The 26,945-nt window shown below is 36.8% G+C and overlaps 1 protein-coding gene and 1 pseudogene across 5 annotated transcripts in view; one reads left to right on the top strand and one right to left on the bottom strand.

Annotated features, from left to right (window-relative positions):
• Window positions 1-8,372: 8,372 nt before the first annotated feature.
• LOC118608909 lies at window positions 8,373-8,491 on the top strand (annotated as a pseudogene).
• Window positions 8,492-20,795: 12,304 nt separating this feature from the next.
• The window catches only part of CUL2 (cullin 2), a 92,806-nt gene continuing 86,656 nt past the window's right edge, over window positions 20,796-26,945 (bottom strand). For all 5 annotated transcript variants that reach the window (XM_016164853.2, XM_016164848.2, XM_016164849.2 and 2 more), the window contains 4 exons: window positions 25,789-25,991; window positions 23,804-23,905; window positions 22,379-22,495; window positions 20,796-21,384 (listed from right to left, as the gene is read on the bottom strand). In XM_016164853.2, coding sequence (XP_016020339.2) covers window positions 21,253-21,384; window positions 22,379-22,495; window positions 23,804-23,905; window positions 25,789-25,991 — 554 coding nt within the window. In that variant the 3' untranslated portion in view covers window positions 20,796-21,252. The remainder of the gene's footprint in view (window positions 21,385-22,378; window positions 22,496-23,803; window positions 23,906-25,788; window positions 25,992-26,945) is intronic.

Raw genomic sequence — 26,945 nt, 5'->3', positions numbered from 1 at the left:
GCAGCTTCCTGTGACTTCTCCTACAAAGAGCCTATCTTGGCTCATGCTGTGGACTTTCCTCAACAAGCAACATCTGGCCTCAGCATGCCTCATACCTCTTGCTGTACAGCCCCAAGCCCAACACTAGCGGCAGCTAGCCTCAGTTTGTCCCTTGGTCTCTTGAGGTACCTCCAAACCCAGTGCAAGTAGTGCCCATCTATGGATTGCTTGGTGGCTCATGCCATGTAGCGCTGGGCAGAGCACAGGCAGTTTTTGAACATGGTCTGCAGCAAGGCCTCTCACAGGAGGCCCCAGAGCAAGCCTGCTTGGCGGCTGGCTTTGACTGAGCCAGAGGACCAGCCAGAGCTATATCTAAGTACAATACACCCAAAAGGCAGACTGAGCAGGCACCAAAGCCCTGCTAAAGTGATTCTTGCTCCATGGGATCAGCCCCTGCACAACAACTCCTTGACTGTAGTCACCAGTCAGTTCTTACAACCAGTCAGCCCATGGGTCAATCCCTCCCAATGATGTTCAAACAGCAACCAAGGCTCAACTACAACAGAAGGGACACACCTGGAGCACCCAGCTCAGGTGATCAGGGAGACTGTGTCACTCAGCCTCATGGGACACCCTGCTAAGACCAGGAGACAAGGCAGGACTAATTAATACATAGAAACAAATATAGGGAAGTGGTCAAAATGGGGGAAACAAAGAGACAAGTCTCAAATAAAAAACAAACAAACAAACAAAAACCAGAACAAAGCTCCAAAGAAAGAACTAAACAAAATGGAGACAAGCAATCTACCAGATACAGAATTCAAGACATTTGTTATAAAGATATTCAATGAATTTAGGGAACCAATAGATGATTTCAGTGAGTTAGGGGAAGAGTAGGTGAACTTGGTGAGAACTTTAACAAAGAGATAGAAAACATAGAAGTGGAGATAGAAAACATAAAAAAGAGCCAGTCAGAAACAAAGACTATAAAAACTGGAATAAAGAATATCTTAAGAGGAATTAACAGTAGATTAGATGAAGCAGAGAACTGAATCAACAACTTAGAATATAAGGTAGAAGAAAATACCCAATCAGAACAGCAACAAGAAAAAAAATCCAAAAAATATAAGATAGTTTAAGAGGGTGCTGGGACAACATGAAGCTTACTAACATTCACATTATAGCGATACCAGAAGGAAAAGAGAAAGAGCAAGGAATTGAAAATCTATTTCAAGAAATAATTATTGAAAACATCCCTAACCTGGTGAAGGAAATAGATATAAGCCCAGGAAGCATAGAGAGTTCCAAACAAAATAAACCCCGAGGCCAACACAAAAACATATAATTAAAATGTCAAAGGTTAAAGAAAAAGAGAGAATCTTAAAAGTGGCAAGAGAAAAACAGTTACATAGAACGGAGCTCCCATAAGACTGTCAGCTGATTTCTCAACAGAAACTTTGCAGGCCAGAAGGATTGACAGGAAATATTCAAAATGATGACAAGCAAGGACCTAAAGCCAAGATTACTCTACCCAGCAAAGCTATCATTTAAAATCTATCCTTCGATAGATAAAGGGCTTCCCAGATAAAGAAGCAGCTAAAGGAGTTCATCATCACCAAGCCAGAATATTACAGGAAATGTTAGAATGACTTCTTTAAGAAGAAGAAAAAAGAAAAAGAGATCAAAATTATGAATAATAAAATGGCAATAACTACATATCTAGCAATAATTACTTTAAATGTAAATGGATTAAATGTTCCAATCAAAAGATAGGTTGTTCAATGGATAAGAAAACAGGACCTTTACATATGCTGCCTACAAGAGACTCACTTCAGATCGAAAGACACACACAGACTGAAGGTAAAGAGATTTAAAAAGATGTTTCATGAAAATGAAAACAACCAAAAACAAAAAAACAAAAAAAAGCAAGGGAAGTAATATTTATCCTAGACAAAATAGACTTTAAAACAAAGGCTATAACAGGAGACAAAGAAGAACCCAGTTATCCCACTTCTGGGTATTTATCTGAAGAAACCCAAAACAATACTTTGAAGAAACATGTGAATCCACACGTTCATTGCAGCATTATTTACAATAGCCAAGATATGGAGGCATCCTGGGTGTGCATCAATGGATGAATGAAAAAAAAAAAGGGTGGCGTATGTATGTATGTGTGTGTGTGTGTGTAAAAAACACACACGCGTATATTCATATATATATATATATATACATGCATATATATATAATGAATATTACTCAGCCATAAAAAATGAAATCTTGTAATCTGCAACAACATGGATGGACCTAAAGGGTATTATGCTGAGTAGTGTAAGTCAGACAAAGACAAATGTCATATGAGGAATCCAGAGAACAGGATAAACAAATGACTGAAACAAGCTCATAGATACAGATTATTTTGATGGTTGTCAGATTAGGGGATAGAGGGATGGGTGAAAGGAACAGAGGATTAAGAGGGACAAATTCGTAGTTACAAAATAGTCATGGGGATGTAGAGTATAGCATGGGGAATATAGTCAGTAGTATTATAATAACTATTACAGTGTCAGATGGGTACTGGATTTATCAGGGTAACCACTTCACAAGTTATATAAATGTCAAATCACTGAGTTGTGCACCTGAAACTAATATAATATTATATGCAAAATATAATTTTTAAAAATATCCAATTACAATCACATTTTTACCATATTTTCTCTGCATTTCTGCTCATTTTTGTATCATATGTTTGTTTAGCTACTATGTTGTTTGGTGGATACAAATTTATACCAATTATATCTTTTCATAAAGTCTGCCTTTATTATAAGGCCACTTTCTATTTTCTTTTGTATTTTTAACCTTAAATGTTACTTTGCCTAAGATTAATGTTGCCACTTCTGTCCAATCTGTGCTCCCCACCCCACCCTGCCTCCATATTTTCCTGGATCACTTTACCTATTCCTTTATTTTTATCCTACCCTTATTGTTTCTTATAAATCACATATAAGTTATGGTTTCGATCTTTTCATATAATTGGGTATTGAGTGTAATATTTAATGTAACAAAGATGATAGAGTACTTGATTTTAATCCTTTCATATTATGTTACTATTTATTTTATATTGTTATTTCCTCTCTTTTCCTGAAGTTTGCCGATGTATTCACATTCTCCTTTCCCATCTTCCCTGTCCTTCTTGTTAATTTTAAGATTTGCAGGCAAGTTGCTTTCCAGCTAGAAAGAAGGATGAGAAGGGCCTTTCAGGGATACCTGGCCACAGACTCTGAGCCTTACTTCAGCTCCAGAGACAAGGCCTTGATGGCTCTGGATTTGGCTCAAGAACCAGCTGTATTCAATGCTGAAATGGAAATACCAGTGTTGTTTATATAAATTCTCTCTGAATAGAATTGCAAGTCCTAAATGTAAAGGGCTAGGAGACATCATAGAATTAAACCTCTCAGAAGAAGGAAAATTCTATCTGCACCGAAACGCAATGCAGTGTGGTCTCTTCCATTTAAGTTTCTGTATTTTTGGCCAAGGATGTGGAGAACTTCTAGCATGTGGATACAGGGATGAGGAGTGGGGACGTGATAAGAAACAGGTGTACCTGTCATTCTTTAGACAACCTAAGAGATGCAAAGCTCTGCTGTCATTTTCCATTCCACTAATGGTTGCCCTCCTTCACCTAGTACCATAAACAAATATTTCTCTAATACTATATGTAAAAACAAAAACAAAAACAAAAAACGCAGTACAAACTATTGCCCTCCACCAAGGTACTACATTCCCACATTAATAAGGTGAAATTTTGAGAATGTTAAAACTACCCTATTGGCTCTTTAACCCAGATAGGGACATATGGGCCACTGTTCAGATTACATAATTTAGTGCTTTTTAGTTTCCAGCTATTACTAGGGTTTTGCTTACAAAATCCTTATTTAGCACTTATGTTACATATTCTTGGTCACGTTATCATTTTATATTACACTACACTACACCACACACGCACGCGCACACTCTACAAATCCCATTACTTATCGCTCTAATCTTGAGATCTTTTTTTACTACATTATTTATAGTTTGATTAGAGTCTTCAAGGAGTTTCATCAAATGGAAGTAGGTATATGATTTATTGCCAAGTCTTTACATAATGTTGAATATTTTTCTCTTACCCTAACATTTGTGTAATAGTCTTGGTTACTTTCCTCTCAGTAGTTTATAAACATTATCTTACCATTTGCCAGATTTCATTCAGTATTTTAAAAGCCAAATCTAATGACAATCTGATTCTTTTCCTTTTTGTTCAGAATATGAAAGATTTTCCTCTTTTTTCTAAACATTTAGGAATTTGACCAGGATATTCCATAAGTGGCTGTTTCACTAATCCATTCTGAGATTTGACAGATTTGTTCACTTTGAATACTCATATAATTTTTTAGTACACAGGAATTTATAATTATTATTTAATTATTGCTTCTCTACTTGCTTCTTTTGTCTTTTTGGAAATTTTATTATTCACGTGTCAGGTCTTCTGGATCTAACTTTTGAGTGTTTTTTATCTGTTGCTTCAATATTTCCATCTGCTGGTAATTTAGTTCTACATTTTGAGAGTTTTCTTTCACTGAATATTCTGGGCCACTCACGCAGATCTCAACCATTCTCTGCTTCAATTCAAATGTTTTAAATGCAAAAGTCATGTTTTTTTATTTCTGCAAAGTGTTTTTATGCTGTAACTGAGCCTCTTTTATTTTATTTTATTTTTATTTTTTGGTTCAAGTGGCTGAATGTCTCCATTGATCCTTGCTTTTCCATGCGTCAGACCCCTTCATGTGGACTGTTACTTTCTTCTGCTCTCTCATGGCTCTAAGGGAATACTTTTGCAATCCCATGACTAGTGAAAAGTTCAGCACTGGCTGCCCTGTGTCAAGTGCTGGCAGGTGGCAAGGGCTCTAGGGAACCGGGAAGATCTGTCCCTTCACTCTCAGCTGCAAAACTAGCCCTCTGTCGACTCAGGGCTAGGGACCACTGCCTGGGAGAGAGATGGCTGCACCCGTCTTCTCCAGCCCAGCTCTCTCCAGATACCCAGTTCTGGTCGTTGCCTGGGCTCACAACTGCTTGTCCCACTTCCATCCTGCCCAGGAGACCACTGCCCTGAGCCTTTTCTCCCTGGGCCTGGTGGGAAGTCTCCCCCTTCACCTGCCTGCTAGCCTCAGCTTCTGCTGCATCAGAAAAGGGAGTTGACGGCTGAAAGGGGATTAAGAACAAAAGCCTGCCATCATCCCACTGGTCTAATCTAGTATAAGCAACCATGAAAAGATTTATTCTTTGGCTGCAAAGAGAAGAGAGAAATATTTATTTATTATTGGTAACTGTGGAGCCTGAATCTACTGGCAAGCAAATATTTTTCAAACACAACAGTATAACAGTATGTCAGTCCTAGTGCAAGTTTCTTTAAATTATCTCCTTTAATCCTGATAACAATGCTATAGTTATTGTTCGTTGAGAGACATTAAGTAGTTTGCTCAGGGTCACTTCAAGCAGCTATTAGGGGGACTAAAATTATTCGACGTCTTCAGAGTGTCTGCAGTTCACCCGTGGGCTGGGGACAGAAGCACAACCTTCCAAACAAGCTAGGTTTTAAAGCTTCAGTTCCTGCAGCCTGCGCGCGCGCGCGCGCGCGCACACACACACACACACACACACACACACAACCAGTTGGCATAACAACATGACAAAATGCTACTACCCCAGAGGCGGGGATAAAACTTCATGCCCTGAAAGAGAGTAAAAACTCACCCACATTTGAATGTTTAAGCTACTTGCAAAGAATGCCTCAATTTGCTGGAACTCCCACCATCAGAGGGAGACAAAGAGCTCTAGCCTTTCCAAATCTGGGCTTCCTCTCAGTGTCCCTGCGTTTCCCATGTCTTCTAAAAAAAAAAAAAAAAAAAAAAATAGCATTTCCCAGCAGGACTTTCGGGAGCAAAAGCATGCGCACTGTTGTAAAAAATGGTCTGGAAACCATTTTAGTTTGCAGGAAATAGCTTGTGAAATTTTCCCATGCAGCAAAGGATCGTATGTATACTCTGCTGCTCCAGCGAGCCAACCTGGTCTTGACCATGAGGCATAAGGGAAGCTAGTTGGAGAAGAGCTCTGTGAAAAAGTGGAATCAGAGAATGGAAAAGATGATGTAGCTAGCTCCTTGCTATCCCAAAGCCCGCTGTCAGAGATTAAACCTAGCACCAGTCAGGCAGTCACTGGAGCCAGGCACTCCAACTCCGTGGGTTGGGCACAACAGCAGGGGCTGCGAGGCAGCAGTTGCAAGGGCCTTCCTCAAAGGCCCACGACACTAATGTTAGAGAGTGTGGGGGCAAGACACAATTGCCTAAATTCTGGGTAGAGCCTAATCTTAGGGAGAAGCTGGGTAACTGCACAGCAACTAAGGGAAGACACCTTTGGTTAAAGCCCAGCCCAGTGCACTTGGCCAGGGGAATGAGGGGGATGTAGGGAGACACTCAAGGGGCATTGTAATTTGAGGTCACTTCATGGAGTCCAGGATGCACAGGACCATGGTGTGCTGGTCATGGAAGGGTCTGGAAGTACATGTGTGCCTGGAGAATGGGATATAGTGTGTGACATCACAGACTAGGGAAGCCAAGGGAGAGACAATGAAGTAGGGCCAACTGGAGAGGCTATCTGAGGAGATGGTGATGACTTAAATATCATGAAAGTTCTTTCATGAGACCAGTCTGGCAGGCTCTGAGAAGGTAATCTTTCAGTGTGAGAGTTTAAGTCCCAATGCAATTCTAATGAACTGATTCTGCAGGGGCCCATAAGACACAAGGCCTAGGAACTACCATGTCCAGGTCCTCACTACATACATACAACTGCGTGTCCTTCTTGTTTGGAATGGGAGTATTTAAGAAACAAGTTTTGGCAGTCCCGTTAGAATATTGTCAGGCAGCTTGACTTCCCTCCAGTATCTCAGTCTCTCAAAACTTGGGTCTCCTGATCTCCCTTGCATGTGTAGCCTCATTCCAGCCTCCAGACCCGACCTAGATGGTCAAAGAGGTGTATAGTTTAGCACCGCTAGCTCAGGCTTGTCTGGTGTCCATTTCTAAAGAGTGATATGTCTTCCTGTTTCTAAGACTCCCAGTCTCCCCTGGGGTTAATTGGAAACTCACCTTGCTTCTTGTACCTGGGTCTTTGTTAGGGAAACCTCAGGTCCTGGTTTGTACATTCCAGACTTAGTGGCTGGGCCCTAACATCTGCTGACCCCTTTTGTGATGGCAGCTCCTGCTTCTCCATGCTGCTGAATGCCCTTTGCCTGCGGTCATCCTGATGTACTTGTCTGCAGCCTACTCCTTGCTACATACGTGCTACTCTGCTGGGCAACTGTCACTGTCTCTGGGGAGACCCAGCCATTAGATCTGAATATGTTTTGACTCATGAGGTGTGAAAGAACGTGATAAGCAAAGAAAAATCCCACGGTTTTTGGCTTGAGAAACTGGAAAGAATTGCCATCAACTGTGAGAGGAAGGCTGTAAGTGGAACGTGTATGGCGTTCCTAGGGGAAGGGGAAGAGTTCAGTTTTGGATACATTAAGTTAGAGATGGCCATTAACCATCCAAGTATAGAGACCACGTGGCCACTGGACACATCTAGAATGTGGGAGGGAGGCGTGGACTGAATGTTATTATTTTGTAAGTTGTTGGGACACAGAAGCATTTAAGCCATTGCACTGGATGAGATCACCGAAGGCTTGATATAGAGAGAAAAGAGAACAAGGCCAAGGACTAAGACAAGAGACTCTCCTACATTAAGACAAGAGGAAGAACCAGCGAAGATGACTGCTTATTAGAAAACCACTTCTTTTTTCAGCAAATAATTAGCAGCTATGACCATAGCCACGTGCTAAGCTCTAACCAGTTTTCCCTCTTTCGGTTTCCTTATGGTGTGTGCCTCGCTTTACATGCAGACAGGACACTGCATACTCAGCACTAGCGGAGGTCTTTTGGAATAGTTCTTGCTGTAGATTTGGGTTTACTCCAGCTCTTCCTCATTTTCTCCTGGGAGGTGTGCGTTTGGCAGTGTGCATTTGCAGAGGCAGAAGCGAACTGTCGGGGTGGGGTGGGGGCAGTGAGGTTCACAGGCACACATAGAACGGAACACAAAGTTGAAAAACAATCTTCTCTCTCAAAATACACGAACCAATCATTCCTGTGGGTGGGAGTTTGTGACTTTTTGTTCATGTGTATATTCTTCATCTAGTAAATGGTGATTCTTTGGGAACCATTTTCTCTATGTCTTTTTAAGGGAAAACCAGAAGATTTTGTGTTTATTTGACTTTTATACCAAATTGTAATCTCCTAATTAAAATATAAATTATTTAAAATACAGTCTATGGCCATGCCACCCTGAATGTGCCCAATCTCATCTGATCTTGGAAGGTAAGCAGGGTCAGGCCTGGTTAGTACTTGGATAGGAGACTACCTAGGAAGGCCACGTGCTATAGGTGTAAAATAAATAAAATAATTAAAATAAAATAATAAAATAAAATATTTAAAATACAAAAGCCCACATAAATTTCAAGCAATCTAATTTAAAAAAATTATTAAGGGCACTGTATTAGTTTTCTAGATTGCCTTAACAAAGTACTACAAATTGGTGGCTTAAAACGACACAATTTATTCTCTTACAGACTTGAAGGTTAGAAGCCAAAAACCAAGGTGCCGACAGGGCCGTGATGGCACGGAAAGCCCTAGACGAGGGTCCCTCCTGGCCCCTGCCCAGTTTCGGTGGTTCCTGGCAGTCCTGGTTGTTCCTCTGCTGCTGCTGCATCGCTTCAATCTCTGCCTCTGTCTTCGCATGGCCTTCTCTCTTGTGCGTCTGCCCAAATGTTCCTTTTCTTATAAAGACACCAATCGTTCATTGCATTAGGGCCCACCCTGATCCATGAGGACCTTGATTATATCTACAAAGACCCTATTTCCAAATAAGGTCACGCCTACAGGTTTCAGGTGAACATGAATTTGTAGGGAGGACACTCTCCGACCCAGGCAGTAACTAACTTCTCTGCCTCGGGGAACAGTGGACAGGGGGGCCTTAACTGGGGACACGCACATGCGCAATCGACGTGTAACTAAATACAATGTATTAGTTGATTCTCCTGAAAATGAACATACACACCAACTGCAAAACAATGAGTTAACATCTAAACATATAAACAAAGCAGCTAAAACACTCAAGGAGGAAAAAGACTCACCCTAATTCTGAGTTCACATCACACTTCACTGTATTTCTCAAAGAAACCACAGCACTCTGATACTGTGTTCCACAGCGGCCCACGAGATTTCCCAGTTGGCCCAATATTGGCTATTTTTGAGTCATCCCTGGTTGGTTTCATGGTGTAGCAGGGACAAAAATGAATTAGCTAGCTGTCTGGTCCTTCCCTTCCATTATCTCTTCATCCCAGAGAATCCCAGATTGCTTACTTCAAAGACTTCTCATTGGTCTCAGAGCTTTCAGATCTAATCAGATTGGATTTAAGTTACTGGGTCAGCAGTAAACCAGACTGACTTTTCTAGGACTAAGGTTGACCTGAACGTGCAGCCTCCTAAGGAACACAAGCTGGTGCTCTCCATTTAGACACAGGCCAATGCCTGTGTGGAAGACAGCAGCAAAGTGGGGTGTCGGGCTACACACACATCATCCTTACTCCGAGTTCCTGTCTTGCCAGCTTTCTGGAGCAGTGGAGAGGGCGATCCCAACCAGGGCCAAGCACATGGCTTACAAGGGGAGATGGTGTGCACGTCTGCGTTGCTTCTACCACATAGTTCTATTCCATGTTCTCTTTACCAAGTGGCTACAGGTCCTCATCTTTCTGGGCCGTCAACATTTAGAGATGGTTATTTTAAAATGTACAATTTAAACGAGGAATCTCAGATATTTACTTCATAGCATAACATCGATTTGAATTTAGTTACTTCAGCAGTATATAAACTAAAATGCTAAAACGGCTTTGCATTTTTTCTAGTCAGCATTCAGCTTCTCCTTTAATGCCAGAGGTACTGCTGCATCACTGCCTCCTTGGGGCAGACGTTAGGTACAATTTATGCTAAACTGGTTTATTTCTGCTGAAAGTAGCTCTTTGCAGGACTTTGTGGAAACATGTCGGAGTGAGAGACATCCCCATAACTCTCCCCTTGAAACAACAATAAGCCGAACATCTAAAACTCAACAAAAAACACCCAAATTACACACCAGCACGTCTGAGCGAGGGCTCTGCATATAACAGCTACCACAGGTCAGAATCCTGGGTGTTGGGCAAAGGACTATGAGAAATGAAGAAGCTGCCTCTCACAGCCACAGGAGCTCCCTGTAGGAGGAGGGGGAAAGGTGAAGGTGTGGCGACTTCCCTGATCAGCCTGCCTGGAAGTGCCGGAACTTCTAGCAGCCTGAAGCAGGACCCAGTCATCAGGGCAGAAGGCAGAGAAGCAGGACAGGAACTCAGAGAAACAACAGTTCATTGTTATCGGCCCTGGCTGCAAACTTTAGGCTGAACCACAGCCCCCAACTCCCAACTCAGAGCAGCCCTCCTCCCTTACCCTCCGAGACCGATAACCGTAGAGCCGCAAGAGAATCTAACCAAATGCTGCCGAGGCTGTCGCTGACACTCACGGGGACTGAAACTGAGGGTAGCAAGTGTGATTAAATATTTACAAGAAAAATTTTTTAAAAGGTATTTTTAAGGCATTATATACAGCAGGGATCCAAAAGGCTTAGATGGCACCTACTGGAAACCAAAAGAAAAGTGACTTCTTTGCAACAGGCTAAAGACAGACCTTTAGATAATAAAACCTCTTTCTGGAAAAACAGCAGAATATACTTCAGTAATGCCCAGGTCGAGAAATAGTCCATTACACACCATGAACAACCAAGGTGACAAGTCATCTCAGAAAGAAAGAGAAAAACTCTAGGAAATAAGCTTACAGACATAGAAATATGCAACTTAAATGACAGAGACTACAGGACGGTACTTCTGAAAAAATTCAGTGAGTTCCGAAACAAGTCATATCAACAATTACAGGAATTGAAGAAAAAACCTAAAGAGCAAGGAGATTGAAACCTTCAAAAAGAACAGATGTTCTGACGATTAAAAAGAAAAACAAAAAAACAATAACAAAAAAAAATCCAAGAGTTGAAAAGGGAAAGGCAAGCTTAGGAAATAGAGTCGACCAAATGGAGGAAAGGACCAGTGATATCGAAGACAGAAATCTAGAAATGGATCATAAGGAAGAAAAGAGAAACCGAAGAATGAAAAATAATGAAAGAGAAAAACAAGAACTAGCTGATAATATCAGGAGAGAAAACATAAGAATAATGGGCATTATCGAAGGCAAAGAAAAGAAGCACAGACGAGAAAGCATTTTCAGACAAAGAGTGGATGAAAATTTTCCAAATCTAAGGAATGATATGGAGCTAGGAATTTAAGAAGTCAACAGAACACCCAAATGCTTCAACCCAAAAAGGCCTTTACCAAGACACATTGTATTCAAATTATCGAAAATCAATGACAAAGATGGAATTCTCAAGGCAGCGAGGGAGAAGACGGGTAACTTATAAAGAAAAACCCATTAGATTATCCTCAGACTTCTCAGCACAAACCTTACAAGCCAGAAAAGAATGGAATCAAATATTTAAACTATTAAGTGAAAGAAACTACTAGCCGAGAATAATGTATCCAGCTAAGCTCTACTTTACATATGAAGGAGAAATTAAGACCTTTCCAGACATACAAAAATTGAGGGAATTCTCCACTATGAGGCCTGCACTACAGGAAATATTGAAAGGGGTGAGCTCACCAAAACAAAAATAACAACAACAACAAAAATACATAATTAGGGGTAAAGTGACTATCAGGCAAATAGAAGCAGAGAAGGGCAACTCTTACTAAGATAAGGGCATTATAAGCTTAAATAATAATAAGAGTAATATTATAACAAGACAGTAATGAACGTTCAGCATACATAGGGACAAATTGAGATAACAATGACAGAAAAGAGGAGGATACAAAGATCCAAATTTCGCAAAGGGGAATGGAGATAAGTCATGTGCAGAAAAAATGGACTATGTGTATATATGTATACACACACACATGCACACACACATATACTATCTTTTATATATTCATAATGGTAACCACACACAGAAGATTCAGAATGGAAGTATATAACATAAAACAACAAGAACCAGAGCAAAACCCACAAAAGCCAACCAAAATAAAGAAAACAGAAACACAAGACAAGGAAGCAATGACAACACCAAGCTACCAGAAAGCAAAAGGTAAAATGGTTATAAGAAGACCTCATATTTCGATAATCACCCTCAATGTAAATATACAGAACTCATCAATAAAAAGGCACAGGGTTACAGAATGGATCAAAAATCAAAACCCAACCATATGCTGCCTCCAGGAGACACATCTCAGCTCCAAAGACAAATATAGACTCAAAGTGAAAGGGTGGGAAATGATATTTCAAGCAAATGGCATTCAGAGAAAAACAGGAGTAGTGGTAATAAAACCAGATGAAATAGACTTCAAGATAAGAAAGATAAAGATACTGAGGGACACTTCATAATGATAAAGGGAATCAAGCACCATAAAGACATAACACTGCTCCCAACCCAGGAGCCCCGAAATATGTAAAGCAATTACTAACAGAACTAAAGGGAGAAACAGACCAAAACACTATTGTAGTAGGGGACCTAAATATCCTACTGTCAGATATGGACAGATCATCCAAACAGAAAATCAATAAGGAAATAACATCTTTAAATGACACATTAGTCCAACTAGACATAATTGACATTTATAGAGCCTTCTATCCCAAAAGAGCTGCTTACACATTCTTCTGTAGTGCACATGGAACATTCTCGAGAATTGGCCACATACTGGGACACAAAGATAGTCTCAACAAATAAGAGGGTTGAAATCATACCAACTATATTCTCTGATCATAATGCTCTGAAACTAGAGATTAACTGCAAAAAGAAAGCAGGAATAACCACAAATACATGCAGAGTAAATAACATACTACTGAAAAATAATTGGGTCACAGAAGAAATAAAAAGAGAGATCAAGAGATACACAGAAATGAATGATAATAATAGTACAACATATCAAAACTTTTGGGACATGGCAAAAGCGGTCATAACAGGAAAGTTCATATCATTACAGGCCTACCTCCAAAAACAAGAACAAGCCCAAATAAACAACCTAACACTTCATCTTTAAAAACAAGAAAAAGGAAGAACGAATGAGGCCTGAAGTCAGCAGAAAAGATATAATCAAAATTAGATCAGAAATAAATGAAATTGAAAACAAAAAAAAGTAGAAAAAAATGCAACAAAGAGTTGGTTCTTTGAGAAGCTTAATAATATTGACAAAACCCTAGCTAGACTCACTAAAGAAAAGACACAAACAAAATCAGGGATAAATGGGGGAAATTATGACAGACATCATAGAAATAAAAAGGATCATATAAGAATACTATGAAAAAGTACATAACACCAAATTTAATAACGTAGAAGAAATGGACCAGTACTTAGAAAAATACAATCTTCCTAGACTGAATCAAGAACTGGAAAATCTAAATAGACCGATCAGCAGTATGGAAATTAAAAAAATTATCAGAAACCTACCAAAAAGTAAAACTCCAGGACCAGATTGCTTCCCCAGTGAATTCTACTAAACATTCAAAGATGATTTAAAACCTATTTTCCTTAAACTCTTCCAAAAAATTGAAGAGGAGGCAATACTTCCAAGTCATTTTATGAGGCCAATATCACCCCGATACCAAAACCTGGTAAAGATAACACAAGAAAAGAAAACCACATCAATATCTCTCATGAACACAGATGCAAAAAACCTAAATAAGACACTAGCAAACTGAATGCCGCAACATATTAAAAAGATTATACACGATGATCAAGTGGGCACAGGGATGGTTCGACATACTGAAATCGATTAATGTAATACACCACATGAACATATTAAAAAATAAGAGTCATATGATCATATCAATAGATGCAGAAAAAGCCTTCGACAAGATATAGCACCCATTTATGATCAAAACACTTTAAAAAATCGGTATAGACAAAAAGTACCTTAACATAATAAAGGCCGTATATGACAAATCTCCAGTAAACATTACACATAATGGTGAAAAACTAAAAAACATTCCTCTAAGATCAGGAACAAGGCAAGGCTGTTCACTGTCACCACTGTTATTCAATATAACATCGGAAGTCCTTGTGAGCCCAATCAGGCAAGAGAAATATATAAAAGGCATCCAAATAGGAAACAAAGAAGTCAAACTGTCAGTATTTGCGAATGACATGATTCTCTATATAGAAAACCCTGAAGACTCCACAAGAACACTACTAGAAATAATAAGCAAATACAGTAAAGTTTCTAAATACATAATCAATGTTCAAAAATCCATAGCATTCCTACACTTTAACAACAAAGTGTCAGAAAAAGAAACGGAAAAAATAATTATTTTTGCAATTGCAACAAAAAGAATAAAATACCTATGAATAAATCTAATGAAACATGTGAAGAACCTATAAAATGAAAACTATTAGACTCTGTTAAAAGAAATCAAAGAAGATACAAGGAAATGGAAATATATTCCATGTTTTTGGATTGGAAGAATCAACATAGTTAAAATGACCATATTACCTAAAGCATTATACAGATTTAATGCAATCCCCATCAAAAACCCACTGGTGTTTTTTAAAGAAATAGAACAAAAATCATCAGATTCGCATGGAAGCACAAAAGATCTCGAATTGCCAAAGCCATCCTGAGAGAAAAGAATGAGCTTGGAGGCATCACTCTGCTCGACTTCAAATTACACTACAGAGCGACAGTAATCAAAACGGCATGGTATTGGCAGAAAAACAGACACACAGATCAGTGGAACAGAATTGAGAGCCCAGAAGTAAACTCATATTTATATGGGAAAATAATTTTCTACAAAAAAGCCAAAAACATACAGTGAAGAAAGAAAAGCTTCTCAATGATGCTGATAAAACTGGAAAGCCACCTGCAGAACAATGAAACTAGACTGTTGTCTATCACCACACACCAAAATTAACTCAAAATGGATTAAGGATCTGAATATAAGACTTGAAACAATAAAATGCATAGAAGAAAACATAGGAACTAAACTCAAAGACTTTGGACTTAAAGAGGATTTTATGAATTTGACCTCAAAGGCAAAAGAAGTAAAAGCTAAAATAAATGAATGGGACTACATCAAACTAAAAGCTTCTGCTCAGCAAAAGAAATTGTCAACAAGGTAAAGAGAAAACCATCCAAATGGGAAAATATATTTGCAAGCAATGCCTCAGATAAGGGCCTAATATCCAAAATATACAAAGAACTCATACGACTCAATAACAACAAAAAAACAAATGATCCAATCAAAGAATGGGCAGAGGTTCTGAACAGACGCTTCTCCCTAGAGTACATACAAAGGGCCAACAAATATATGAAAAGATGCTCAACAACACTAGCTATTAGGGAAATGCAAATCAAAACCACTGTCTCACACCTGTTAGAAAAGCTATAATCAACAGGACAAGTAATAACAAATGTTGGAGAGGATACAGAGAAAAAGGAACCCTTATACACTACTGGTGGGACTGCAAATTGGCCCCACCATGAAAAACAGTATGGAAAACAGTATGGAGGTTCCTTAAAAAACTAAGAATGGATCTACTATATGATCCAGCAATCCCTCTACTGGGTATTCACCCCAAAGACTTGAAAACTCATATCCACAAAGATATTTTCGTATCAATGTTCATAGCAGCATTATTCACAGTGGCCAGGACATGGAAGCAATCGAAGTGTCCTATGATAGATGACTGGATAAAGAAACTGTGGTACATATATACAGTGGAATATTACTCGGTCATAAGTATAGATGAAATACTACCATTCGCAACGACATGGACCTTAAGATAATCATGCTAAGCGAAATAAAGCAGACAGAAAAAGTTGAAAATCACATGATATCACTTATAGAAACCTAAAAGCAACAAAGGAACAGGACAGAGACTCATTGATATGGACTACAGAATAGTGGTTACCAGAGGGTGGGGGAGAGGGGAGGTAGACAGAGTAAAGGAGGTCAAATATAGGGGGTTTGGGGGAGGGTGAAGTGGGTAATGCATATCAAATATATGGTAGCTGAGGGAAACTGGACTTTGGGTGATTAACACACAATAGAATATATAGATGTCAAATGATAATGTACACCTGAAAATTACATAATTGTATTAACCAATGTTATCCCAATAAAATTTAAAAAAAAAAGATAAAATTGGAAGAAAAAAAAAGTAGCTCTTGGCTTATCACTTCTGTCCTTTCCTCTGTAGAAGACAAACAAATAAAAACACCCACTTTAAGAGGCTGAGCCTCTCGGCATAAGAAAGATTGAGTGCTATCCTAGGGGGAATCCCACAAGCTAGGTGACACCTAAACAGGCTGGTTAATAAAGTCACAGAAAATTTACATCTTTTTCCTGCAGCATCAAAGCTCTTCCAAGGAAATTATTGATCTGGCCATAGAGGATAAAATTAGCAACCCAATAACTTTACCCATCCCCAGGAGTGCTAACTTCAACACAGGCTGTAATTGTCAATTACTGAAATTATAAATAGTAAACTATTAACAATAAGGAAAAAGGAAACAATATTAAACAAAATCTTAAAAAAACACTTATTTTCTTATTCAAATTCTCCACAAGTTGGTTTCCAGGGTTCCTTCCTTTTGCTGATAAATGGAATCATTACACTTGTCAGGAAAATGAAAATCAGGATTTCTCCCTGAAGGGCAATGTTTAACCAGTAGTTGACAAATTTGTGAATGTAAGAGATAATCAGATGACAGATTTACTTTTGGCTCACTCATCCAACTTCTATATATGTGTCCTTGTCTCAAAGTAGGCTGACAAATATACCCACTTGAGTTCTAGGAAGACAAATCCTGGAACATGTATAAACAACTAAACATTCTCATCTTTTTCATTTTTATGTTTATGACTTAAAATGTATGTAACATATTCATGTGGTAGTAAATTTTTCTAATTACATTTAATCTGGACATTAATTCATAGGCTACAGGATCAGAGAAATGAGATGGATTAAAAAGCCTCTATGGATTGGTTTCTAAGATTCATGATTGGAGCATCTATCCAGTAGAGATCAGATACCTCCTGCTCCACTCAGTTATCTCAACAGCACATCAGTTGCAAGGTGTCTGCAACCAAAGCCCTATGTTACTTCTCCATCCTCATCCTCAACCAGGGTTCCCCTGAGTGGCATTAGTTGTATAAGCCAAACAAAGGTGTCATCTTTGACTCAACCGTTTCTTCATTCACAAAGTACATTCCAATCCATTATTTGGCCATGTCAATTTGATCTACTTTATCCCTCAAGGATGGCCACTGCCACTCATGTACCTGGCTCACTTCCTATCAAGGTCTAATCCCACATATCCACAACTGGCCTCTAGAGTCTATTCTTCATCTAATGCTGGTTATCCATCTTCCACTAAAATTTGCAAATAGTATTACATAGTTAACAAACATCAAATAAAAAATATGTCAATATGTATACTATAAAGCATAAAATGAATATCCATGCACCTACTACCCATTAAAAACTTACCAATTTTTTTATGCAAATGTAACTCCTCTGCTTAAGTCCACATAATTCAGCCATACAGGTCTCTGGATTCTTAGGTCCTGGCTGCCGCTTACTTCTGGATCTTTGCTGTTATTTGTGTTTAGAATATGTTCTCCTGCCTTCATTTTCTGTCCCTTTATCTTGTCTTATGCAATCTTCCTCAGAATACCCAGGATTTGCCTTCATAAATACTGAATGACATTTATGACTATGACACGTCTAAAAGCTTTATGTGGGCACAGATTGTATCTTTTTGGCTTTTCATTGCAGCAATTGTACCCACACAATACCCTTGCACCAGTAAATGTTTGTTAGATGACAAAAAAAAAAAAAAAAAGAAAAAAGTGAATTGCCTGAGTTATGGATGGAGAGCTGGGGAAGGAAAAAAGCCTTAGAATTCCCTAGGTAGTACGGTCTTCGCATATGAAGATTATTTTTCTCCATTAGTGAATCCTACCTTTAATGAATTCTAGCCTATGAGTTATATGTTTTATATAAGGATTGCCTAATTGAATTGCTTAGGCCTTAGATATGCTTCATTAACATACCAATGTTCAACCAGTGGGCTTCTCCATATTAATTTCTACTCACTTAACTATGGCCCACATACAATAGTCGTTAGGACTAGTATTTTAGAAGTTCACATATTTACACTGACCTTGCTCAACCAAGAATTTGTCCTAGGAACCAAAAATTAAGAGCACAATAAATCATCCACGGTTACTAACTATATAGCTCAAAAAATTTTAACTGAAAACAGATTTGCATTAAGTATATAGATTTGAAATAAATGTTCTATAGTTGTACATGTGAATGTAAAATATTAAATTCACAAGTACCCTTTGCCATGAATCAACTGAGAGTCATGTCATTTAACCATGTATATTTACATCTTAAGTATTTTAAGAAAAAAATATGAAGTGTTTATTATCACAAATTATTTAATTAGAACACATTTTTTCACCCTGAAAAGAAGTTATTTCTATCAATCTTATAGGTTATACTATATGTAGAAAAAGACTGTATTTATTTGGTCCACAGCTTTGACTGGGATTAAATTCAAATTCTGCAGTTTCTGGCAATGATTGCTGAAAAACTCCCCTCATTTAGTTTCCTCATCTATGAAAGAGAAGAACATTGCCTAGTTAACAAGATTACCTGATTAAACAAAAGAACATATGTGGAAGCACCTGTCAGTCTATACTCAATAAATGTTCAAAAAATTAACAGAAATTTTATAGCACTGGAGGATATACAGGTTACAAAATCCTATAGTATAGTAAGTTGTACATAAAGTAAAACACAAACCTCAGAGTATCTATCCTTTTGTTTACATTAAGGCAAACTGTTATAAAATATTGGACTAAACTCTAGAATAAGTCTGTACCTATGGTAGCAATTAAAATAACTGGTTTCAAAGAGAAAGGATGGAGTATTGACCAGAGCTGCATGTTATCTGGCAAATTGTATCACAGGCCAGACATGTTAACTCCTTCAGTATTAATACATTTTTTAAAACCTCTGAAAGTTCTGCTCACATTATTTTTGGTTTTCTGAGATAAAGCACAAAGAACCTTCTCCTTTCCTTCCTCTTCTTTTCATTTGAAGCTCTGACTCATTCTGCCCATAACTACGACCTATTCTGAGCTGTGTGCTAAGGTCTCCTGCAGTAATAATTTCAACTGCCTGATGTAACTTGAGAATAACGGCCTAAAGTTCATTCCCTTTTGGGATGGTGATTTGGTTAAATGTATCTGTCCTCTTTTCTTCTTCATGCACAAGCTTATCTTTAATATATTTCCTTTCAAATGGGAAAATGATGTGATGAAAACCCCTGACAGTCACGTCTGTAGACCTCAGCACAAGTATTTTGTCCATTTTTCAATATATTTTCTTGACAATTAGATACCAGGATAAGACTTGATTTAACATTTATAGATATTTAAGAAAAAAGGAAATCAATTTGGAAAACTTTATCGACAAGTTATCAAAACAAAGATTTTTTTTGACAGTGAAACGTACATTATATGGTTTGCCATTATTTCCTCTCTAGAAAGGTAAAATGAGTCATTGTAAGCTCAGATATTTTAAACACTTAAGAGATGAGTCAGAAAAAGTGCAATTGAAGAAACCAACTGTAAAAGCTATTTTTGTAATAATAGGAGAAATATGAATATGGACTACATATTAGATATTAATAATGGCTTATTTGTAAGGTGTAATGTTTTTTTTTTACTTTTTTAAAAAAGGCCTTAATTGTTAGACATAAACTAAAGTATTTTAAGTGAAATGATTTATGTAGAATATACTTTAAAAGATTCCATCTTAAAAAAATTTGTGTGTATGTATTATGGTGGTGGGGAAGGTAGGGTAAATAGATAAAAAATATGATAACAGACCAGAGTATTCTAATACTGCTGTTGACATATTTAATAAACAAAATAATGGAATTTCATATCTCTATATAAATGACACCTCAAGTAAAATACTATACAGATTTTTTTTAAAAGGTTTATAAGTTATGCATTCTTAAGCAGACTGTGATTTATAAAATGTTAGAGGGGTGTAAGGGTATTAGGTAGGTAGAGGTATAGAAGGGATAGATGGGAATCACAGGATCCCCTACAACTCAGAAAGGTAGAAGGGAAGGCAACAGAGCTGGGGGCATTAATCTGTATTAGAATTAATGTATTATGAAAACAGAAGTAATATACTTTTGAGTGAAATGCTCTTTCTATGCCAGATTTAAAGTCACCACATATTTCCCTTATACTCTGTTTCTGTGGTATATCACATTACCAAAAAATCTTGATGGAGTTAAGTCCTAAAAATTCAAAATGCTCATATCCAATGTAGTTCTAATCCTTAAAAACATTCTTTATGCTAAATGCATTTTTATGCATTCAAGAACAATACTCTAGACATTTTCAGTAGCACTTAAGTAGGAGTACAAGTGAATTAAACCATTCAGATAAAAATGCAACTATAAAGCTGCTTAGCTGCTTTGATAACTCATGAACATTTATATATATATTATTTAGTGTGACACTTCACCCACATAAAAAAGGCATTCTACTTCTTTATTTTTTTATTTGACAAGCAGCAATATCATGTTTGTCATTTTAATGTAGATACAATTATTAAGGTTATCTGTCATATTACAATATTTAAGTTTTTATTTTATGTCCTTTAAGATACATTAAAAAAAAAAACACATCAACTGCAAACGTGAAGGGGAGAAAAAGCATGGTACCCAACCAGATTTCCACATTTCAGCAATACTTCACTCATTCTTTTAATAAAGTTTTAAGAAATGTCATAATGACATGAGCTTGAAATATCTCTAGGCATTTTCTCTGACGCTCATGACGTGGCACTGGTGATGTTGTAAACAGCAGAAAAACAGGGGCTGCCAAATGACCAAATTATGGAGGCACAGGCCTGCTTTTTCCCACAGGAACACACCAAATGGTGATGGCAATGATCTTCTCACACTCACACAGGAGGAGAGCAACATCACGCTACGTAACTGTATTCATCTGCTGATGCTTGGCTGCGTTCAATGTACTGTTTGTCTATCAGCACTTCAATACACTTCTTAATCATGCTGATACTAGGATTAAACCTAGCTCTTGACTGGCTAATCACCTGTGTATAAGAGACATGGATGTCAAACTACTGCTAATCAATTAGTTATAAATAATTACTTTTAACAAATCAGCTATAAAAGTACCCCAAATTTACTGAGATTTCATCAAACATATCTACTCTATATAAGAAAAATATACTTAAAGTAATTATTAAATTATATTAATTAAATCAAATAAAACCATCTTAAATGGATGAACATAATATATCAAGTGAATACCATGACGATATTAAAATTTTTAAACTCAGGGCAGTGCACAAGTAAAGAGAAAGCATTAGGTCAATTCTGACACGATGACTGAAAATAATCTTTTATGCAAAGTATAGAAAAAGCCTAATGTTTATGTTGTGAAGGAATTAAGATACAGAACATAGATATAGCAAAATCAAATATTCATACATTACTAAATTAAACTATAAACTAATCTATCCAAATACTCACATAGCCTCAAGCCTCCATATAATCCCTACTCAACTCAGCTCTCACCTGAGGTGACACTTTCTCAAGAAAGCTGTCCGCAGCATCATAGTGCTATATGCCTTTTTATAGTGCATGTGACTAATTTTTATATTTACTTGCATATTATTTCAATAATGTAGTTATTCTCTATTATACTGTGAACTCCAAAAGGCCAAGACCCCATCTTGCTTGGCTCTGCATTAAATCCGCAATGAGAAGCACAGTACTCTATCACGTGGTAGATAATCATGTACTTAAGGAATATATGAATATTTTATATGGTCAACTTCTTTCAATAACTGGAGAAAAGATTCAATAAATTGGTGAAGTTCAGCCTTCTAAACTCAAGTCAAGGCAAATCTGAATTGAATACTAAAATAATTAGTGAGTACTGTTCCCAATAAATAACAAAGCATTTCTTTATGGTATTTAGGACTCGTATTATTTCTGTATCTTTACAAAGAAACATTCCTAACCTGTACATTGGTAATACCCTGTACCCCAAGAAGTCTTGAGGACTTTTCCCCCTTTTACCTCTTGAATAAGGGCGTTATGCCGAAGTACTTTTCGTGCTTTCATGATACGAACTATAGCAGCTTGGAGATACATTTTCCGATCCTCATCTACAGCACTTCTAGTCTGTTCCATTTCCTGTTTTATAGAGGAAAAAGGGGGAGTTAAAAAGACTTTGAATTATAAAATTTGTTCTTAATTCATTTTATCAATGAGTATAAATAATCAATCAATACTGAACATCAAATTATAGTTACTATGTGCCCAATATCACATAACAATTACCAAAAGAATATCTACAGTGAGTTATATATAATTTGCTGGGTTAAAATTGGAAGGTTATTTAAAAAATTAATATGATTGTAAACTGTACTCAGTGAAAATAGGTAATAAAGTAGAACTTAAATGACATGGAACAATAATTGTCAAAACCATTGTCATTTCACTGAGTACAGACTCTATACCACAATGCTTTTAGACGCTTTAGTAATTAGCTCCAACTGCATTATGGATCAGGCTTCAAGGGTTAGAGTAGTGGAGGGTTCTTCTCAGGCAGAGAAGCCAGGCGGGATGGGCTAAAAAGGGCATGTCTCCACGGTGCTCAAGGAGACAGCAAAAGAAAGATATGCAAGCAAGTGATATCACAGAATAGAGGTCACATAACAGCTTTTCAAAGATAAATAAAACTCATATAGTACAAATTATTATTCATTAGTCTAGAGATAAATAAGATCTCAAACATTTCAGGGTTCATATTTAATAGCAATTAATTAACATTCTTCTACCCATGGCAGATTAAGTTCCTGGAGAAGGCCTGACAGCTTACATACATTCAGATCCTGCCCTAAGCCTAGTACAGAATGGGACATAGGTGGCAATCGGGAAATCCAGTGACATGAACAGGTTATTCCAGAACAAAGCAATAATCACTGCTAAGTTAAAAGAACCAACAGTACACATTTACTGTGCAAACTGGCCCATCTGGTAGTCTAGACCGCACTCCATACCTACTAGATCACAATTTGTGTTTGAACAAGATCCCCACGTGGCTCTTTTGCACATGAAAGTCTGAGAAGCATTTTTAAGAATTTTTCTTTGAAAAAAATGTGTTGTAAAACTTCCTCTTATTTTACAAATGAAAAATACAAGAGATTATATTACTGTTCAAGGTAGGAATTTTTGGAAAGATGCAAAGCAGAGCAGTACATTTTAATATAGCTTAAGAGCAATACCCTTTTTCTTAGATACCCAGGATACTACTGTTTTTAAACCTAAAATACTGGCAGAGATTTTGTTTGTAAGATTAGTAAATGCAAAGAATAAACTGGAAAAGATGCATCATATTATTAATTCTGATGTGCAAAGTTTTGCAACATCGCAATGCTACCACTTGCAAAGTACAATGCTTAAATATTTCCAAAAGAAGTGAAATTGACTAGCACTTACCTGTGGTGTGTCTTTCTGCATCGATGTAGTAATTTTAAATTTTGTTCTTTTACTGCTGAAGTTCATATTTAATGAAAATGAAGATTCTGCATCGATATCTTCCTACGATGAAAAATAATCCATTTATATTTACAAAAAATAAAATTTTTACATAAGAATGCATCTGCTGTAACATTCTATGAAATTAAATATTAACCAAGTAAAAAACCCTAAATTCTCAGAATCTTTTTCATTATAAATATTATTTAAGAGAAAAATAATTGTCCTCTGTCAAACAGAAAAAACAATTCTTTTCTAATTTTATGGTTGATAAAATTTTAATCAGTTTAGATTAAATAAATAAGCTATTTTCTGGCCCAACTATTACATATATTACCTCTGGAAAAGACAAAAGAGTCAAGCTCATCAGCTTAACAAAATTTAAGATTTTTGTGAAATACCAATTTCTTCATTTTTCCATCACTCCATTTTGAAAAACTGAATCAAGTATTTTTTTAAATGCTGCAATACCAAAATACCAATTATAAATGACATGACTGCAGAAGCAAAATATTTCCAGTGGCACACAAGCATCATTTCTACATGACCCTGGTGTGATTCATGCTTTATTCACTCAGCCAAGAGCAAGTAGCCTTTTCTCAAGTGAAAGTTTTTAAGCCAGTTTTTGGAATCATAAATTCTCTACCAGGCTTAAGAAAGCCACTCATATCATATGGCGGAATTTCTCCATCAGCAGAATCAAAAAGTACTTGGAAAACAGACTCATTCTCAGTAATAATCTACGAAATTTTAAGGAACTGGCAGATTCATAATTAAAATTTAATGTGCGAACAAACAACTTATATTTATTTCTATATTTCTGGGAAGCAAAAATAACATGTTTTAGAAAAATATATAACTTCTTAAACACTTTAACTTAAAGGGTAAAGGGGGTCAAACATACGGGGATGAAAGTAGATTTGACTTTGGGTAGTGAACACACAATGCAATAAAAAGATGAAGTATTACTGAATTGTACACTTGAACCTATATAATTTTATTAACCAATGCCAATCCAATAAACTCAATTTAAAAAATAATTTTTAAGCTTAAAAGTTTTAAGTCATAATTGCTTTGATTAAAATACTAAGAATATTAATATTTTGTTAAGGTTGTAAAGTCAAAAAAATTAATTTATGAAAATTAAGAAAAGCTTGATTTGAATTTCAGAATATATGCCATTTAGAGCTGTTCAATTACAGGCTACAAAATGTCATAATCTTAGAGATTTCAGCAAAATAATTGATGAGAGAAATAAACTGTAGGCTATTAACTTTATCAAAATAAAAATGACACATTTACAAAAAATTTTTCTTATAGGCAAAATAATTTGAAGCAGGAGATTCAACCCATGACTGCTTTAACCATTTAAATATCCAAGATATACTATAATAACAAAAACTTATTACTAGAAAGTTATGAAGAAAAAGAGGAAGATATTATTGGCTTGTTATTCCTGTGACAGATATTAAAAATATATGAGTCCTGAAATAAAGGGACATGAGATTGAGAGCATTTGGGATAAAGTTACACATGTTAAACATGCATACAAATAAACATCAATAATAGGCTGTCATTTCCTTCTACAGAACCATATCATATAGTTAAATATTAACTAAACACATGAAAAAAAGAAACCAGAAAGATTTATGATAGGCTACAGTTTTAAACCTCAATTTATCAGAATATTCCCGATGGCAATTCAGGAAACTGTCATAGAACAGGACAAAAAAAGAGCCAACTATAAAAGGCATACGGGCACCAACTTAACATAGATTCTCTGTGACTCCTCAAGTGCACAGCTCTTAACAGCTGGCAGTCAGGAAGCTGATTCAAGTGCTTTCCAAAGTTACAAGGGCATTAACAATTATGTCACTTTTAAAACTGTACATCCCATGAAAAAGCTTTAATGTTTACAATGCTTAAGTTTCTTTAAATTCTCATACCTTTTCTGAATCATGGTTAATCATTTTCACATCAAGTAATGATTTGATTGTTTTTGTCAGTTCCTTTTCATTCATCTGAGTGCTGTCTTGAAGTTCTTTATAGCTGACAGTTTCACTGTTGTTAAAGGCTAGAAGAACTGCCATTTGGTATGTTGTAACCATGGCTACATATGGTTTGCCCAAATAGTTCATTTTAACTTCACCTACAATTAAAACAAAATTGTGACAAACTGATCAAAGAAACATTTCAAAACTACTTGAATAATTATTTATTTCTGATATTTTCTCCTGAAGTAAAGAATTGTTAAATTGTTGGAAAACCATTCCTGCTGGCAATGTAATCATTTTGTTTGTTTGGCAGAAGTGGGGTGGGGGTGTGGAGGGTTGAGGAAAGGCTGTTAGTTTTGAGTATGTAGTGTAAATCACAGGTAAGCTATCAACTCTATCAGTAGGTTTAAACGATGTCTTTAAATAGTCACTGGAAGGCTAAGACTTAGGCAGAAAAAAACTGTAAGACAGGTGGGGATCCAAGGAAAAATGGACAAAGGGGAGCAGTTGCTACCAACAACTGCTTCATGTGCTATCTCATTTGGCCTGTCCCAGGTAAGGGTCAAACACCCAGGGAGGTCTATAAACATACAGGAAATAAATGCCTATCCTGCAGTTCAACTCAATTGCAATTTCTGCCAAAATTGTTAAAATAACATTTTTCCTTCCCATCAATTTTCTAGGGGCAAAAAGGAATGAGAGGAGAGACAAACAGATTCATAATTTTGTTAAAAACAGTACAATAAAAATGCCCTAGACTCCACACTACCCTAAGAGCTAGAAAAGATACAGCAAGTAAAGGCAAGCTACAGTTCTGCAACATCTCAGGGAGAGAACACACTCAAAGGCTTATAACAAACTATATGACAAATCTGTGTGCACTCTGTAATGTGTTAAAAAAAAATTAAGTCAAAGAATTGCTTCCTAAAGCAGAAAGTCGTAGTTCAGTGACTGCATATCTCCTCACCCCGCCTACCCATCTCTTCTCTCTCCCTCCTCTGTCTTTCTGTCCCTATCTCACACATAAACACACACAAGAGCCTGCATTATTTGACTTAATGGATTATAAACTAACTCAGCGAGAGATTTGTTTTTAGAACTCTACATTT

This window comes from Rousettus aegyptiacus, unplaced genomic scaffold, assembly GCF_014176215.1.
Source record: "Rousettus aegyptiacus isolate mRouAeg1 unplaced genomic scaffold, mRouAeg1.p scaffold_m13_p_10, whole genome shotgun sequence".
In the NCBI taxonomy this organism is placed as follows: domain Eukaryota; kingdom Metazoa; phylum Chordata; class Mammalia; order Chiroptera; family Pteropodidae; genus Rousettus; species Rousettus aegyptiacus.
The sequence above is the reverse complement of the archived record's forward strand: the minus strand, read 5'-3'. Positions and strand labels throughout refer to the sequence as shown.